We start from the raw sequence: 13,998 nt of genomic DNA, 5'->3' as shown, positions 1-13,998 counted from the left end.
TTTTGTGATGTAATGGTTTTTGCTCTTATGCAAAAGCCTATTGGGAATCTTGCCAGTGTTGGCTTCAGATTTTATTCTACCTTCACTGGTAAAATATGTACCAGTAATATTTTGGGATTATAAAATTGAGCCATGGCCCTTAAAGATATACACAAGCATAGCTGTGTGGTTAAGAAGCTTTGTGACCATGTAGTTTTTCAGTTCAGTACCACTGCTTGGCATCTTGGGCAAGTGTCTTCCACTATAGCCCTAGGTCAACCAATGCCTTCTAAATGAATTTGGTAGACAAACTGTGTGGAAGCATGTGATGTGTGCACGTGCACACACATGCTTGTATCTGTGCTTGCTCTTTCTACAACTGATGTTGGTTTGTTTACATCCCCATAACTTAGTGCTTTGACAAAAGATACCGATGGACTAAGTGCCAGACTTAAAAATAAATGCTAACTAAACCCTTCAAGTAGGTGCCCCAGCATGGCTGCAGTCCAATGACTGAAACGAGTAAAAAAAAAAGATAAAAGAAATTACTGCTCCTTAAATGCATACGAAGCCCCCAGATTTATTGCTCCTATATTTCAATTTCACATTCCACTACAGACTAGAAACTCAGTAATGCTTGTCATGCATTAAAAAAAAAAAAGAGGAAAGAAAAGTTTTACGTCTGCTTTTTATGGTGGCATGGGTTAGATGAGTTGGATATACTTCCTGACACCATCTCTTATCTATTTCCATATAAAGTGCTTATGGCCCTGGTCTTCGTAGGTTGAACCACCAAGCTGCTGAAATACTGTTTATGTGTAGCACAAACAATATCGTTTTAGTTTGAACAATGCCAATATGAACTCACTTGCTTGTGTACATTTACACTCGTACAACAGAATTCTGTGCCGTTTTCTCTTACCAAAGCTTACAAAACAATGGTCAGCCCGAGGCTGTAGTAGAAGGCACTTTCTCCAAGATGTCATGCAATGAGAACAGATCCAAAACCATGTGGTTGTGAACTGTACGTCTTAATCACGCAGCCATGCTTGTGTCTATCCTGGATTAACTTTTCCCCTTCATCCCTCCAAACCAATGAAATGAGTGCCAAGCATGTATTGAGGCTGATTTAATAAACTATAATCCAGTCTTATGAATGCATGTGGCCTCATGCCAATATGGTACCATTTAATTATCAAAAGTAATTCAAACATTAAACAACAATGATGGTATCTTGTGTTGGCACAAAACCAAAGTTCTGTGGTGGTGGAGCATAACTGAATAAAGGAAGGGCCAATATATTATCAATACGTGATGTATTGATCCTAAACTTGAAGTGATTGAAGACAATGTTGATGGTGACAAGAATGAGTAGCTTGTATATCAATAATCTGTTTGTGTTATCTTTTAGTGAATGAAGAACAATGTTTGCATCAGATATACTTTGATGAGCAGTTTGGACCCATCAGAAGGTTTCCTGATGACGAGAAAAGAAAGTTGGTATATGCTTTCACTGTTTTTCTTTCTCTGTCTTAATTTAATTTAAATTTTCATTTTTTATGTCTTTCATATCTTGTGGGTAAATGAAGTACCATTTGAGTATTAGGTCAATATCGTCATCATATAACATCTGTTTTCCATGCTGGCTTGGGTTGGACGGTTTGGCCAGCTGGAGAGCTGTACCCTGCTCCAGTTGTATGTTTTGGTATGGTTTCTACAGCCGGATGCCCTTCCTAATGCTAACCTCTTTACAGAATGCATTGGGTACTTTCTATGTGATATCAGCATGGGTGCTTTCTGTGTTGTACCAGCATGGATCCTTTCTACATGGCACTGGCTTGGGTGCTTTTCGCGTGGCACTCATACAAGTACTTTTTTTACATGGCACTGACACAAGTACTTTGTACATGGCACTGGTAATAGTATTGGCTAATCCTCTCCCCTTAGAATAGTTGGTCATATCCCTACATTAGAAATTATTTTAAAGTGGTGAGCTGGCAGACTTGTCAAACATCAGTAAAACATACCTTGTGGTACTTGTTTCAAGTCTTATGTTCTGAGCTGAAATCCCTTCAGAATCAGTTTTGCCTTTCATTCTTTCAGGGTCAATAAAATAAAGTACTCTTCAAAGACTGGATGTTGATGTAATTCATCATACCCATCCTTCAAATTTCTGGCCTTGGGTCTACACTAGAAACAACTATTAATGTTATTCTGAGCTGGCAGAATTGTCAGTATGCCAGAGAAAATTGAATCTCGTCTGTTTTTGGTTCAGATTCTGCTGAGCCCTGATTCTCCAACGCCCTCTATCCTAAAATTGCAGACCTTGTGCCGAGATTTGAAACTGTTGTTGCTATTATTTAAGGCAGTGAGCTGGTAGAATTGTTAACACACTGGGCAAAATGCTTAGTGGCTTCTTATCTGTCTGTGCTTTCTGAGTTCAAATTCCACTGAGGTCGACTTATCCTATCCTCCTTTCGGGGTTGAAGTAATCAACTCACCCCTCCCTTGAAATTGCTGACCCTGTGCCAAAAGTTGAAGCTACTACTACTACTACTACTACTACTATTATTATTATTATTCCAAGGTGGCGAGCTGGCAGAACTTTTAGTATGCCAACCAAAATGCTTAGCGGTATTTCGTCTGCTGTGACGTTCTGAGTTCAAATTCCGCCGAGGTCGACTTTGCCTTTCATCTTTTCGGGGTTGATAAATTAAGTACCAGTTACGCACTGGGGTCAATGTAATTGACTTAATCCCTTTGTCTGTCCTTGTTTGTCCCCTCTATGTTTAGCCCCTTGTGGGCAATAAAGAAATAGGTATTTCGTCTGTCTTCATATTCTGAGTTCAAATGCTGCCAGGGTCGATAAATTAAGTACAAGTTAAGCACTGGGGTCAATGTAATCAACTGGTCCCCTCCCCAAAAATTTAAGACCCTGTGCCTATAATAGAAAGGATTATTATTTTAAGGATAGTGGGTGGTTTTAATAGGAGTCTTCCTATTTTAAACTTCATATCTCTCTTCAACTGATTTTTATCCTACATGCTTTAAAAGTTGCTAAAGTAAAAATCAGTGGTTCACAGATGATTGCTTATATATAAGGAGGAGGAGGAGAAATGGTTCAGGCCCTCCTTAGCTGATGAGATTGATGTGGTTAAGCTTGTTTCGGTTTACAAGGAAAAAACTTTGGAAGGCAGGAAACCCAATGGGTTGCACCTTTGGGAAGAAGTGATTGGATGCTGTATTTTGTCTAATATCTAAGAGAACAAGACACAGTTTGGGGTACAAAAAGGATGGATGGAGAGAATGTCCAGTTGATTGTGATTAATTCAGGGGAGCAGGTTTACACGTTATCTCACAAAACTGATAGAGCTTTTATACATGTTGCTAGAAATAGCAGCTAAATCTTCCTTAAATCACATTGCCATCTTAAAAATAAAATAAAACAAAGAATGAAAATTCTTATCATGTAGTCTTAAGTTCTCCGAACAAATGAAAAAGACAGGATGGCCATGGCGACAATAGTCTGTTACATCGTGGCTGGTCTGGGGCTTAGCAGTAACAAACATAAAGATATAAAAGCCAATGAAAGTGCTTTTATTTTGAGCGAGATAGTTGCCAGTGCCCCTGGACTGGCTTGTGTGTGTGGCACATAAAAGACACCATTTCAAGCGTGGCCGTTGCCAGTATCGCCTGACTGGCCTTCGTGCAGGTGACATGTAAAAGCACCTACTACACTCTCTGAGTGGTTGGCGTTAGGAAGGGCATCCAGCTGTAGAAACTCTGCCAAATTTAGATTGGAGCCTGGTGTTGCCATCCGGTTTCACCAGTCAAATCGTCCAACCCATGCTAGCATGGAAAGCGGACGTTAAACGATGAACGATGATTCAAGCTCATATTACATCCTACTGTCTTTTAAAAAATACTCAGGAATATAGTCTTGGGAAAGACATGACGATTCTGAGGCGGGGAAAAAAGACAAGATCATAATGAAGAATACTTTTTATTAAAACTTAACTTGTGCTAACCAACCACCACTACCTAACAAAATAATTTGCCTTCATGTCTATAAGAGTGTACAACCGAGCCAGTTTTGTTTTTGTTTTGTTATTGAGACCAAGGAGTGTTTTCACTTTAAATCAATGCGTCAGTTTTACGTAAGCGATGTTTTTTTTTCTTATTACCCCCCCCCCCCCCCCCCCATTTATCTCCCTTTATTACGCTGTACTGTAAAGTGAAACTACATAAACTGTAAACAACTGTGACGAAGAAAACGTGCTACCAGAGAACTCAGGAGTTGTTTTGCTTAGTGAAAAGACACATGTTGTCTTTATTCTGTACCAAAGTCTTGTAGAATTTCAAATAACATTATCATCCCTGGATTTTGATTTTGTTGAGGTGGCTGGGCTATTAGAAGGCTTAACACACTTTGGAATAAAGATTATATTCTACGCCTGTATGGTTAATGGATATCAAATAGGATGAGTAGATATCGACATGTTTTTGTCTCAGGTTGTATAACTCTGTTATTAAGTGTAATGCAGTGATGATTTATTTATATTTCTTTAGGTTGGCTGATAAAAAAGCTGCCATTGGTTTCACCTATGAAGACAGCAATGCACCGATTGTTCGAGAGGAGGAAGAGGATGACAGTAGCGATACAGATGTGGAAACAGCTGATCTGGGTAAGTCCTCCTTCACCCTCTCTCATCTGTGTTTCTCCCTCTCTTACCCTCTTTGTCTGTCGCTCTCTCTCTCTCTCTCTTTTGTACATATAGTTCTTTCATTAGAAGTTAGAATGTTTTCATATCTCACAACTAAATAAGTCAACTTTAGTATATTTAATGCATGGAGTCTCTAAAACTAACTAGAAGTGAAAAGGCACTGGAAAAAAGAAAATTAATCAGTGGTTGTTAATATTTTAATTTTTTCTTATCCACTCGCCTTGAAATAGCTGGCCTTTAGTCAAAATTTTAAACCATAATTTTAATTTTTCTTGCAAGTATGGGAGGTAACTCTAGACAGCTTCTACTAATATTCTGATCATCTCAACGAAGCATGGACTTTTGTGTTGCTGTCAAAGTAGTTATGAACGAAGTAAATATACAAGATTGTACATTGAGTGATGTATGAAAATAGAAAGCAATCCTGCAGCATGTAACTTCTTTTCACATGGGAGAGATTACACACTTTTCTGTTCAGCTACTTTAAAATATGGAAGTGCTCCAGTATGGCCGCAGTCAAATGACTGAAGCGAGTAAAAGAATATAGAATCATGCCGGATTGCTGGCTGAAAGATCTAAATAGTTAAAACTAATGTTATGTTCTGGCTCTTGGGTGAGATGCATTTCTTTGTTTTCCACTAGCTATCGTATATAGGATGAGGTATGGCTGTATGGTATAATTTTTTTTAAATAATAAAAAGTCCTGGTCACAGTCCAATGACTGAAACAAGTAAAAAGGGAAAAGAGATGACCATAACAACCAGTAGCATTGTAAGGGTGTTGAAGCATTGGACCCTCAGGCTCACTGACACTAAGAGACTGAGGACATTAACAAGAGCTGCAGATTAATTGGATAGACTGCAGAGTGAACTATTCAGTCCTGGAGGAGATATGAGCAGAACCTAAGTTGGTGATGTTGGCCAGACAGCAAAAATTGCAATATTTTGGCCATGTCATCAGGGCCCAGAATATCTGTGCACACATATCCTTGAGATTGGGTGGACAGGCTTGTAGGTGACAGATGAAGACAGAGCAATGACATTGAGGACTGGATTGAGTGAAGTGTATGGTTGCAAGACAAGACCACAGAGTTTGGCAAAGAGTGATAGTTGTGTCCTATCTCCCGTCCCACATCCACCGACCCTTAACCATGAGCATACTCATTTACCTTAACATCCTGTATACTAGCTGCCACTAGTGCATCAAATGTTTTGTATTTAAATTGCTTAGTTTATAATAAATGTCCTCACTTTCATTACTATTTAATTGTTGCTGTTCTTCAGTACCTTCGTCAGTTCCAATCAGTTCGGCTTGTGATCAAAACCATTCCAACCATGATCATCTTGCCTGTTTGTTAGCCTTTCTAGGACTACACTGTCCAATGTGTCCTTCTTTTATTTGAAGGTCTGATTTGAGGGTTATTTAGCTGTTATTCATAGCAGTTCAAACAACTGTGTAGAGGTTCCCTTGTTAGCTTGTTTAACTTAGAAGTTACATAAATCATGTAATTGAGTGATGAAATCCAAGACATCTCGGCCTTGTGAGACAATTTTGAAACCACATTGTTAAAGATAGAACATTTTCCCAGATAATGCTATATCACATCTAATCATACTTTATACCATATTTCATTAAGTTTGTGTCTTAATATGTTTTTTCACATGTTTTCTGTATGGTTTTTCTCTCTTGTTGTTTTACTAGATGTCACTCTCGATGTTGATGCTCTCACACCCGACCAGCTAAAGATACTTAACCAATGTGCACAACACTATGGTATGCATGACGATGATTATGTCAGGTAAGCACTTTCTTCCAGCAACTTCTCTTTCCAGCATGCAAGAGCATTAAATTCATATTAATGTCTTGTTATGCAATGAGAAAAATTTGCACGAATCATCATCATCGTGACCTCCACTTTCCCATGCTTTCATGAATAAAATTGGATAAAATTTGTTGAAGTGTATTTTCTATAGCCAGATGTCCTTCCTCTCACCAACCCTTACCTGTTTCCAGGTCAGGTAATATTTCCCCATGATCAGATATGTTTTTATGGAAGATGGGAAATGAAGGGCATTGCTTGCTTGATGGTGACACACAATTACAACATTTACAATGTCAAGGCAAGGAGACAGTAAAAAACACACACACTCACACTCGCGCGCGTGCGATGCATTTCAGTTTTTGTTTGTCAATCTCACTCAGAAGGATTTGGTTGACCTGAGCCTGTGATAGGTGCTAAATAGTGGTGCTGTCTCAAAACCATATATGGAAGACAATTCCAGGCATGTTCTGTCTTATGATAACCTCATCAACAGGCTTAAACTTCAGCATACTTATTAAAAACTTCCAACCATACTTCTGTTGGTTGTAAATTCAAATTTTGATACAATTATTATGTTCTGCATCCGAACAAGACTTCTTTTTCAGTTGAAATAACTAGTATTCTACTTCACAGTTGAGAAGTTTGTAATATGTGAAGCATATCTATGTATTAAGCTAGGATTTATCTTTGAGTAAAACATTTAATAATAGGCCATCATGCTGGATATCTTACACCATTTAAATATATTCTTCAACACATCATCATTATCATTTAACATTCGTTTTCCATTCTGGCATGGATTGGACAATTTGACCAGAACTGCACCAAGTGTCAGTCTAATTTGGCTTGGTTTCTACAGCTGAATGCCCTTCTTAATGCCATCCACTTTACAGAGTGTGTTGGGTACTTTCTACATGGTACTGACCTAGGTTTAAAACTCCACTGGGGTATTATAGAGTGATGTCTTCATGTTACTAGTTAATGTACTGAAGATATATTTAAAGTATCTTGCCTCTACAAAAATGTTCTACCTTCTCTTTGTATTGTTTCTAAAGATATTTACGTAAAGACAAAGAAGAACTTGAAGCACTAAGACAAGCCAAATTGTTAGAAGAAGAAAAAGCCCAGTTTGCTGTGAGTAAATTTTATATGTTGTTGTTTCACCCTAAATCAGCCTGATCCAGGCGTTCCAGTTGTGACCATCCTGCCTCTTTTTTTCTTTTTATTTTGTTTGCAAGCATAATATATCATAGACTACACTATCTATTATCATCATTTAACATCCATGTTTCGTGCAGGCATGGATCAGACAGTTTAACTGGATCCAATGGATCCAAGGACTGCATCATGCTGCAGTGTCTGCTTTGGCATGGTTCCTATGGCTGAATGCACTACCTAACACCTCCCATTCTACAGCATGTACTGGGTGCCTTTTGAGTGCCACCAGCACTAGTGAGGTCGGCATGCAACTTACAAAACCCAAGGGCAGGGTAAGGTCAGCTTTATGCTAGATGATGAGGGGTTATTGTGGTATTCCATTTTACAGAGGGTCTTTGGCTTAGTGGTTAGTTTGTTCAACTCAAGATTATAAGGTCATAGGTTCAATGCCTGATGATACATTGTGTCCTTGAGCAAGACACTATTTCACATTGCTCCAGTCTACTCAGCTGGTAGAAATGAGTTGTACCTGTATTTCAAAGGTCCAGTCTTGTCACACTGAATCTCTCTGAGAACTATGTTAAGGGTACGTATGTCTGTGGTGTTCTCAGCTGCTTCCACGTTAATTTCATGAGCAGGCTGTTCCTATGATCAGATCAACTGGAACCTTCATTGTCGTAACCAACAGAGAGCTAGTACCATTTTGCAGCAGGTTAGTGAGGGAAATTTTGCTTTCTATTTCTAGCAGGTCAAGCGACCACGTAGAGAATTCACAACTCTGGCTTAGTTTCCATCACTAACTGGTTGATCATTGCAGTAGTTTATTGAAGAATTGGGATAACTCATTTTGAGAGTTAGATTCTCCTTTTAGATAATGCTCCATCTTGGTCGTAGCTTTGGTGGCCGAAACAAACTAAAGAACAAATTAAATGTAAGCTAACATAGTTAACGTACACCCACCACCACTATAAAAAATTAATTTAATTACATATGTGGTGAGAAAAAGTGATTAACTTTCTCGAATCCCGAAATAGAAAAGAAGAGAGGGGGAGACAACTCTAATTTCAGATTAATTGAAAACTGAAAAAGAGACCGATTCTGATGTTAGGCGACTATGCTGGCAACTGTAAATATGATTTTCGTGCACAAAGATATCTCTTTAAATTTTTGTGCTTGTCCATGTTCATTCTCTGAAAATCTTTTTATCTCTTGATCAGATGGGATCTAGTAATCTGGAAACACGGCAAGGCTATGATGTCTTTTTGGAGAACATCTAATAAAACCAAAGCATGTATAGTGCTGTCAGCAAGCTTGCCTAAGAACGGACTTACACCTGCCTCTATTCAGATTTTGGTCAAGGTACCTAACTCACCTAACTCTGCTTGGCTTAGTTTGGATGACTGAACAAACTTTTGAGTTGCACCAAGTACAGCCTGAAATTTGCATGGAAGGATATTATCCAACCATGAAATTAATTGCAACTTTGAGGCACAGATTTGTCTAAAGACACCCTACCATCCCCATTCTGTATTGTCTTAACCATTTCGGATCTTATTTAATTTCGCATGCTCTTCTTTTTTAGGGTCGCAAATCCCGACGAGAAAGAAGAGCTTATAAAGAGAAAAAACTTCAAGGAAGGAAAATAAGCCCACCAAGGTAATTTGTTTTTCCAGTGTCTATAAAGTTGATAACTTATCAAAATATTTAATATTATAATTTGATGAAATAGTGTCTCTGACTGGCCTTCATATAATTTAATGTTTTATATATATATAAGAGAGTATTGTAGTTCACTTGAAGCATTGTGTATTGTTTGTAAAGAATAAAAAGTTTTGAATGGTACAACAATGCACTATAATACAAAAAAAATGGACAATATACTTGTTGTAATTTAGTTATCTATAGTCCAGTTTATATAATTGAGGCAAACGATTTGATTTGTAGATTTTAGTGTGATTTGGAGATTTTAACATTGCTTTTTGAGTTAGGTGCTTCACTTCCAATTATAAAGTTATAAATTTTGATATTGCCGAAATCATTATGCTTCGTCACTGAGAAAGGCCACTAGCTCTGCTTGGCTTACTGAACAAAAATAGTCCACTTCTAAATTCTTTAAGTGGAGTGTGTCTGGACAAGATTGACACACAGAAGTTGAAAGGGGAGGTCAAAAAGTACTTCAGCAGCACATTGGGATTGTGTAAACTGACAAGAAACTTTGATGTGAGCGGTGGATGAAGTCCATAGTCAGGCAGTAGACTTAATACAAAATTTTATTTTGTTTCTTATATATTTTGAACTGGTGTTAATAAAACACAATGTAGATTTCATTGAGCATTAGAATTTGATTTTATTGATTTTGGTATATTACATAATGCTAATCCTTTAAACTAAATTTTAAACCTATTTTTTTCAGCTATGCAGCTAGAGCCAGTCCAAAATATGAACCATATAAACGGTAAGATATTTTTATATACTGGTCATGTTTTGAGACAGTTCTCATGATCTTTAAACCAACCATATCTGGTCAAAATATTTAACCTGTTTTATGTTGTAATTGGCCAGATCTGGCCTCTCACCTCAACCCTACAATGTCATTCTAAAACTAAATAATCTCTTCAGCTCAATCTCTAAACTACAAGATAATGCATGATAAATCCAAAACAATATAAATAAACAAACATTATATTTGTCAAGGGTTGAGTTTCAGTAATTTAAAGCTATCCAAGAGTGTTTTTAAACCCAATATTTACACTCTGTTAATTAGAGCTTTACCTGCGATGAGACCCACCACTCCAAAAAAGATGTATTACAGAATATTTTGTAACAATTAATCACTTTACCTGAAATTAAATTTATATTCTGTTTTGGCTAAATATGAGAAGTCATCTTAATTACTAAAACTAATTTGATTTTTTTTTTACCAACTATCTTCTCATTTTCCATTCCTAATCTAAAAGTTCAAACTTTTAGCTTGTTAATATCAATGAAAAGCTAAAAAGTGAAAAAAATGTTATTGTTGTGCCTCTGGGTGCAGGCTTGTCCCTGTCATTAAGAAGCTTGCTTTGCAACCATGTAGTTTTGCGTTTGGTACCTTGAGCAAGTGTTTTCCACCATAGCCCCAGGACAACCTTGGCTTATGAGTAAATTTTATAGACGGAAACTGAAAGAATTCCATCATAAATATGTGTTGAGTTGTATCTTGTGTATTGTGTCCTCTTCTCTGAGGATCCAGCTAAGGTGACAGCTTTTATTGATTGGCCATATGTCACATGTCTATGGCAGATTAGAAAGTAGTCTCACAGAGAATGGAATTGGCTGGGACATTGCTTGGAAGATTGCTCAGGGCAACCCAAGCAAGTACTGATGAAGTCATGTGCTGCAACATTGCACCCCGCTCCCCCATACCTTACCTCTGTGTGTGTGTGTGTGTGTTTGTCCTCCTACTACTTGACAACTGGTGTGGATGTTTGTCATCCACCACCACTACTTGACAGCTAGTTTTGCTGTAACTTTGTGCTGGGATCAAAGTAAAATTTTTCAAGGTGATGCCTTAGCATGGCCACAGTCTTATGACTGTAAAAATTAGTAAAAGGTGTCCTGCAGTAGGATCGAACCCAAAACCATGAAGTTGCAAAGTGAACTTCTTAACCATTTGGCTATGTCTCTGCCTTAAATACTGTAAATTCTCTCTTTTACATATACCACATGCTCTTCTTTTCTTCCACTTTTCTCTCATTAGTTTTTCAGATAATAAAAATTAATTTAATCTTGAGGCTGCCTTAACTTTTTAGCATTTAAATCAGCCATATCTAACCCAGATGTTTAACCTGTTTTATACTCAAACTGGTCAGATTTAGCCTCTCACACCTAGTTGACAATGTCATGCTAAAAATATACAATCACATCATCAAATTTTCAAAGCTATAAGGTAATATATAATTAATTCAAAACAATGTAAGTAAATAAGCATTGTTTCGTAGAATAATCTGAATGCTAAAGGGTTAAATATAATTAAAAAAAAAAAATATATATATATATAGGCGCAGGAGTGGCTGTGTGGTAAGTAGCTTGCCTACCAACCACATGGTTCTGGCTTCAGTCCCACTGTGTGGCACCTTGGGCAAGTGTCTTCAACTATAGCCTCGGGTCGACCAAAGCCTTGTGAGTGGTAGACGGAAACTGAAAGAAGCCTGTCGTATATATGTATGTGTGTGTATATGTTTGTGTGTCTGTGTTTGTCCCCCAACTTCACTTGACAACCGATGGTGGTGTGTTAACGTCCCTGTAACTTAGTGGTTCGGCAAAAGAGACCGATAGAATAAGTACTAGGCTTCCAAAGAATAAGTCCTGGGGTTGCTTTGCCCGACTAAAGGCGGTGCTCCAGCATGGCTGCAGTCAAATGACTGAAACAAGTAAAAGAGTAAAGAGTAATTGTCTGTTTAATCTTCTCTTGTTTTTATCTCTTTCAAGGTCATCATCGTCTTCAAAATCTCGTTCTCGATCTCCAGAGAATGCTGGTAAAGTGATGTACATAACCAGCTTTGGTGGTGAAAGTGAGGAGGAAGCGGCAGCTGTAGGTTCTACAACTCAGTCTCATTCCCACAGTCACAGTGATCGTCTGTCCACTAAAGGAGTCAGTAGTTCAACAACAGGAGGAAGTAGTTCACGGAATCCACCATGGTCAGCATGTTTTTCGAACAAGTTTGTTTATTTCATAAAATTAATTATAATAAAATACTAGCGAAGGGATTTTTATAGTCCTTCCAAAGCAAAATTTCTCCTTTTGTTAAATGTAATTTTTTTTCTTTTTTTTTTGCATTGAACTTACAAAACACTGGTTCTATCACCACATTTGGTGTTACATTTATTCTGCTATGCATGTTGTGGTCTGCATGTCATAATCGTTCCAATACTGTTTCATTCTCTGTTATCATGTGGTACTTACTATAGGATTATATTCCCAGCTTCCCAACCATGAGGTCTCAGGTTCAGTCCCACTGTGTGGCACCTTGGGCAAGTGTCTTCTGCTATAGCCCCAGGCTGACCAAAGCTATGTGAGTGAATTTGGTAGATGGAAACTGAAAGAAGCCTGTCGTGTTTGTGTTTACCCTTGTCTCGACATCATGTGATGTTTGTAAATGAGCGTCATTGGCAAACAAGTGAGGCTCATTCTCATTCTTCTGTGGAAAAATGTCTGGCCAAGTGGAAATGTTACCTTGCTTGGTAACAAGAAAAGAGCTGACTAGAAAATCTGCCTGAACACATTCTGTCTAACCCATACTAGCATAGAAATGTAGATGCTGAGTGATAATGGCATGATGGTATTCATTGTATCATCATCATCATCATCGTCGTCGTTTAACGTCCACTTTCCATGCTAGCATGGGTTGGACGATTTGACTGAGGACTGGTGAAACCAGATGGCTACACCAGGCTCCAATCTGATTTGACAGAGTTTCTACAGCTGGATGCCCTTCCTAATGCCAACCACTCCGAGAGTGTAGTGGGTGTTTTTGGGTGCTTGTCAGCAATAGCATTATTGTAACTATTATGTATCATTCCAAGTAGTAAGAATATTTTTACAGTTAATGTGTTAATCCCAGCTATAACATTATCCTTTTCATGTTATTCTGTTTCATTCTTCCCTTAGGAAAAGCTCACGATTCAACCGAAAGACCTCTTCAAGTTCTAATCGATATCGGCATCGCAGTAGATCTCCAGCACACACACAATCGAAATATCGTCGGAGGCGAAGCCGTTCACGTTCTGCGTCCAGATCTCGGTCACGTTCAAATCCAAGAAGTCACACTAATAATTACAGACGAGACAGGTGGCGGCATACTCGATCGCGCAGTCGATCTAGATCGCGGTCCAGAGAATGGAGACGGTCTCATTCCAATTACTATAATGACCGTGGTTCACGTAACCAGCGCAGTCGGTATCAAGCAAGGCGACGGTCTCGCTCACGTTCAAGTAAATCTTCTCGTTCCTCTCGTTCGAGGTCATCATCACGGTCTAAATCACCAAGTTCCCACTCAAAATCTCGCTCTAAGACACATTCTCCTCAGCCCAAAGCAAAGTAAGTTTTATTAGAAATATTTTCATCAATTTTTCCAATTCTGGGTTGTTATCAGCCTCAAGAAAGACATCTAGCTATTAAACACTCCTGGATATGTTTGCAAAATTTCATAAGAGTTGATTTCTGTCTGTTTTGGTTGTGTAGGATAGTAGTTATGTAAATATAAGACACTCAGGAAAGATTATCATCATCGTTTAATATCTGCTTTCCATGCTAGCATGGGTTGGATGATTTGA

The 13,998-nt window shown here is 38.1% G+C and overlaps 1 protein-coding gene across 8 annotated transcripts in view; it reads left to right on the top strand.

Moving 5' to 3' along the window:
* Window positions 1–13,998, top strand: part of LOC106879711 (uncharacterized) — a 101,968-nt gene that overhangs the window by 69,065 nt on the left and 18,905 nt on the right. For 4 of the 8 annotated variants that reach the window (XR_016243709.1, XR_016243707.1, XR_016243706.1 and 1 more), the window contains exons 6-13: window positions 1,391–1,475; window positions 4,549–4,664; window positions 6,405–6,501; window positions 7,581–7,659; window positions 9,266–9,339; window positions 10,097–10,138; window positions 12,154–12,363; window positions 13,334–13,762. Coding sequence is in view for 2 of the 8 variants with exons in the window: in XM_014929388.3 (XP_014784874.1) it covers window positions 1,391–1,475; window positions 4,549–4,664; window positions 6,405–6,501; window positions 7,581–7,659; window positions 9,266–9,339; window positions 10,097–10,138; window positions 12,154–12,363; window positions 13,334–13,762 (1,132 nt within the window). In the remaining 6 variants the exon portion in view is untranslated. Of the gene's footprint in view, window positions 1–1,390; window positions 1,476–4,548; window positions 4,665–6,404; window positions 6,502–7,580; window positions 7,660–9,265; window positions 9,340–10,096; window positions 10,139–12,153; window positions 12,385–13,333; window positions 13,763–13,998 lie in introns of all 8 variants that reach the window. The other 4 variants (XR_016243708.1, XR_016243705.1, XR_016243704.1 and 1 more) reach the window with 1 other exon arrangement.

The sequence above is a fragment of the Octopus bimaculoides genome, chromosome 11, assembly GCF_046866305.1.
Source record: "Octopus bimaculoides isolate indiv1 chromosome 11, ASM4686630v1, whole genome shotgun sequence".
Classification (NCBI taxonomy): Eukaryota; Metazoa; Mollusca; class Cephalopoda; order Octopoda; family Octopodidae; genus Octopus; species Octopus bimaculoides.
Note: the sequence above shows the minus strand (reverse complement) of the source record. Positions and strands in the feature narration are given on the sequence as shown.